Genomic DNA, 3,813 nt, shown 5'->3' with positions numbered 1-3,813 from the left:
ACAGGGCTGGGTGGGACTGGGGTGCGGGGGGGACCCTTCTGGGTCTTTTCCTATAAGGATTCTAATCCTGCTGCCCTCATGGAGGCTCGGGCGATAGCACAGCGCAAAGAGCACTTGCCTTGCTCTGGGCTGACCCAGAGTCCATCCCGGCCTCCGTACACGGTTCCCCGAGCCGGGGAGGACGAATCCCTGAGCGCAGTTCCAGAAATAAGCCCAAAGCACCACTCTCTGGGCTACATCCACTCCTCGCACAGTGCTCACCTTCAGCACAGTTCCTGCTCCCCATTTCCCTGAGAAAATGTACCATCAGGAGAGGATGCAGATGGCCCTGGACACCACCCCATGGCTGCTGACACCCACATCTCACCCGGCAAGCGTGTGTGCAAGACCCTACACTGAAGGAGTGGACACAGGGTGAGCCTCCACACTTGACACGCACCCCCCGGAGACCACCGCAGGTTAGAAGGATCCTGTCTAGCCATAGTGGTGAGCTGCCTTTGTTTTAGCCTAATTCATTTTTTTTTATTTATTTGCTTTTTGGATCACACCTGGCGATGCACAGGGGTTACTCCTGGCTCTGCACTCAGGAACCATCCCTGGCGGTGCTCGGGGGACCATATGGGATGCTGGGAATCGAACCTGGGTTGGCCTCGTGCAAGGCAAAAGCCCTACCTGCTGTGCTATTGCTCCAGCCCCCCCCTTTTTTTTTAGCCTAATTCATTTTTAAATTAAAGCAGCTTAGAAATACACAGAGGCTTTGAAGGAGAAATGGTATTCTAGGGAAACTGTGTCATAGATAGTGCTCAATCACAGGACACAGATTGGAGCAAATATTGGAAACAGTTCACAGCCCATTGATTCACAATCTCAGTATGTATTTCCCATGGGCTTCAACAGAATGATCTTGTGTAAAGGAAAACACTGGCTGTTTCCTACTTTTTTTCATGGTTGGGTGGAATCGGGGCCGCAGGAGCAAGGCGAGGGGCCACAGACCACCCTGAGCCCCGCCGAGGGGCCTAACCAGGCTCCCGCCTCCCTGCGTCTGAGGAACAAACCATCCGTTGAAGTCCAGGCTGGTCCTTGGGGGGAAGGTCGGGTCCCTGTCCCGTGTCTCTGGGCAGCGAGCCTGGGGAGAGATGTCTGCTGCTCAGTGTCCGTCCATGTTCCCCAGGACAGCAGTGGGTGGGCTCGGGCACTGGGTGAGGTTCTGGGCTTTAGGCAGGGCGGGGCAAGGACCCTGAGCTGGCTCCCGCACAGCTGTCACTGTCGGACATGCAGGGTGAAGCTTGTAGACCCCGGCACCACCAGGTGTGGCACAAGGGCCACCAACACGCATGTCAGGCCTGGCACTAAACCATCATGCACAGAGCAGGGCCGAGTATCTCCGGGACTCCTCTTCCTTTTTCTCCCCGTCAAAATCCCAAACTCTCTTCATTCACTTGCTAGGCCTTACACTGTGCTCAGGGTTCCTCCCAGTCGGTCTCAGGGGGCCAGCATGGAGAGCTGAGGATCAAACACAGATGACCCGTGTGCAATGCCAGAGCCTTATCCCCTGAACCTTCTCTCCAGCCCTGCTACCTTTTGCTGGGGACCATGCAGGTAACCAAAGGAAGGGAGAGAGTTCAGGGTAGATTCAAAATAGAACGTTCGCTCCCCTTGACTGCCACTATTGCCCATGCAATTTTAATTTTTTTAATTTTCCAAAGTTGTTCACAATCATTGATGACACTCAGTATTTCAACACCAATCCCACCACCATTACACCTTCACACCACCATCATTTAGAGTTATCCCACCACCACTCAAGCCTGCCCACGGGCAGATGCTGGATCATTTATTTTGTGTTGCTTGTGATGAACAGTAGGAGACGTCTGTAAGGGTCTATCTCACAGTGATTCAACAAAAAAAGTAAAAAAATAAATGAGATGTTGCACGGCCACCTTAGTAGCATGCACTCCTGGGAACTCAAAAGATTTTAAGTAATTGCAGTCCAGACAGATCTCTGCAGCCTGTTGCTCTCTTCTGAGATTCATTTGTGAGTCCCAGGATCCTGGTTGCTAATGCCCTTCAATGGCACCCAGAGACAGTTCTGACAACAAAACCTTAATGCAAGAAGAAGCAGGATCTATAATTTTTTTCTGCTTTTTGGGTCACACCCAGCAAACACAGGGGTTACTCCTGACTCTGCACTCAGGAATTACCCCTGACGCTGCTTAGGGAACCATATGGGATGCTGGGATTCTAACCCAGGTCAGCCGCATGCAAGGCAAGCGTCCTACCCGCTGTGCTATCATCCAGCTCCAAGGAGCAAGATCTAGGAAAGATCCAGTCACTCTCAAAACCATGCTTGGACACTCTCCACTCAGTCCCTGACTGGCCACCCACCTCCACTGAGTCCTTCCAGAGCATCGACCCCCCCCCCAAAAAAAAAGACAAAGGAGTTCGCCTTGAAGAGCACACACACTCAGGAGTTTATTGCCAAGTTTGGTTTCTGGATTCGCTGAAAATAACAAATATACTTTGCCCACCAACAGTTCTGGCTGACAGAGCTCATCCCTTTCCATCCCCTCACCCAGGGTAACCCCAATACACCCCCAAATCAGTGAAACAAAGCAGGAACACAGTCACCAGGGGAGCCAGGTTCTGGGATGTGCATTAGAGGAGACACAGACCCAGGGAGACGGGGTGGTCCAGGCGCTTCCTCTCCTCCTGAGTCCAGCTCATCAGGAAGCAGCTGCCAGGAGCTGTCGCCACGTGAGCCCAGAAGAGTCAAGCTCACCAGAATTGCTGTGATCCAGAGGCGTCAAGAAGATGCTGTAGGGACGAGGATGGGAGGGCTCATCCCTGCAGGGAGGGTCAGTTCCCACTGCCAACAACATAGAGCTCCACTGTGTTCACGTCATGGTTCCGGGACTCCACGTCCTCCGCCTTCCTCCCGCCAAAGAGCCAGTAGCCGGCGCCGGCCCCCGCCAGCAAGGCTAGGCCGAGGTAGGCGTTGTAGGTCATGGCGGTCAGCATCAGCAGGTAGCTCAGGGCCAGCTGGAGCACGTGCAGGGCCGTCTGCAGGAGGTGAGCGGCGCTCAGCAGCTGCTGCCGGGGCGTCTCCTCGGGGCAGGTTCTGTCTGGTCTGGGGGGAGCCGAGCACTGGGCGCGGAGACTCTCTCGAGCTCTCTTGAGACCCTCGTAGCCCAGGGCCAGCAGAAACACAGCCAGGAAAGCTACGGCCATGGCGACAGCCGAGTCTATCAGCAGCCCCGCAAACAGCAGCTCCACGTTCTTGTAGCCGAAGTAGAAGGTCATGGGCATCGAGTGTGCGCCGTCGCTGTGGGAGTGGGGCCCCGAGGTGGCTGGGGGCTGGTGAGAAGGGGCCACGGTGCTGGGGTGGCCCATGGTGCTCACCCCGGAGTGATGGTGCGAGTGGTCCATGGTCCCAGGAAAAGTTGGGGCGCTGGTGTGGCCCAGGGTGCTCATCCCGGAGTGATGCTGCGAGTGGTCCATGGTCCCAGGAAAAGTTGGGGCGCTGGTGTGGCCCATGGTGTTCATCCCGGAGTGATGGTGACAATGGGCCATTGTCTCGGGAATGGATGTGTCCTAGAAGGTTCTGGAAGGTTGATGGAGTCCTGCCTCTTCTCAGAATCTCTGGCAGACACTGGTTAAGGCTTCTCTGAGCCCCTCCACTCATATATCCTGGTTGGAGACCCTCCTTGCCCCTCCCTGACCCTCCCTGATCCTTCCCTGGCCCTCCCTGACCCTCCTTAGAGACTCTCCTGGAGTTTCTCCCTCTGAGCCAATGTCAGATGGAAAGCTCCATGG

The 3,813-nt window shown here is 55.2% G+C and overlaps 1 protein-coding gene across 1 annotated transcript; it reads right to left on the bottom strand.

Moving 5' to 3' along the window:
• Nucleotides 1-2,856: 2,856 nt before the first annotated feature.
• On the bottom strand, nt 2,857-3,426 carry LOC101549988 (high affinity copper uptake protein 1-like). The gene has a single exon (XM_055130294.1). The coding sequence runs from the start codon at nt 3,424-3,426 to the stop codon at nt 2,857-2,859; it is 570 nt and encodes a 189-aa protein (XP_054986269.1).
• Between the last annotated feature and the right edge of the window lie 387 nt (nt 3,427-3,813).

Source organism: Sorex araneus, chromosome 3, assembly GCF_027595985.1.
Source record: "Sorex araneus isolate mSorAra2 chromosome 3, mSorAra2.pri, whole genome shotgun sequence".
In the NCBI taxonomy this organism is placed as follows: Eukaryota; Metazoa; Chordata; class Mammalia; order Eulipotyphla; family Soricidae; genus Sorex; species Sorex araneus.
Note: the sequence above shows the minus strand (reverse complement) of the source record. Positions and strands in the feature narration are given on the sequence as shown.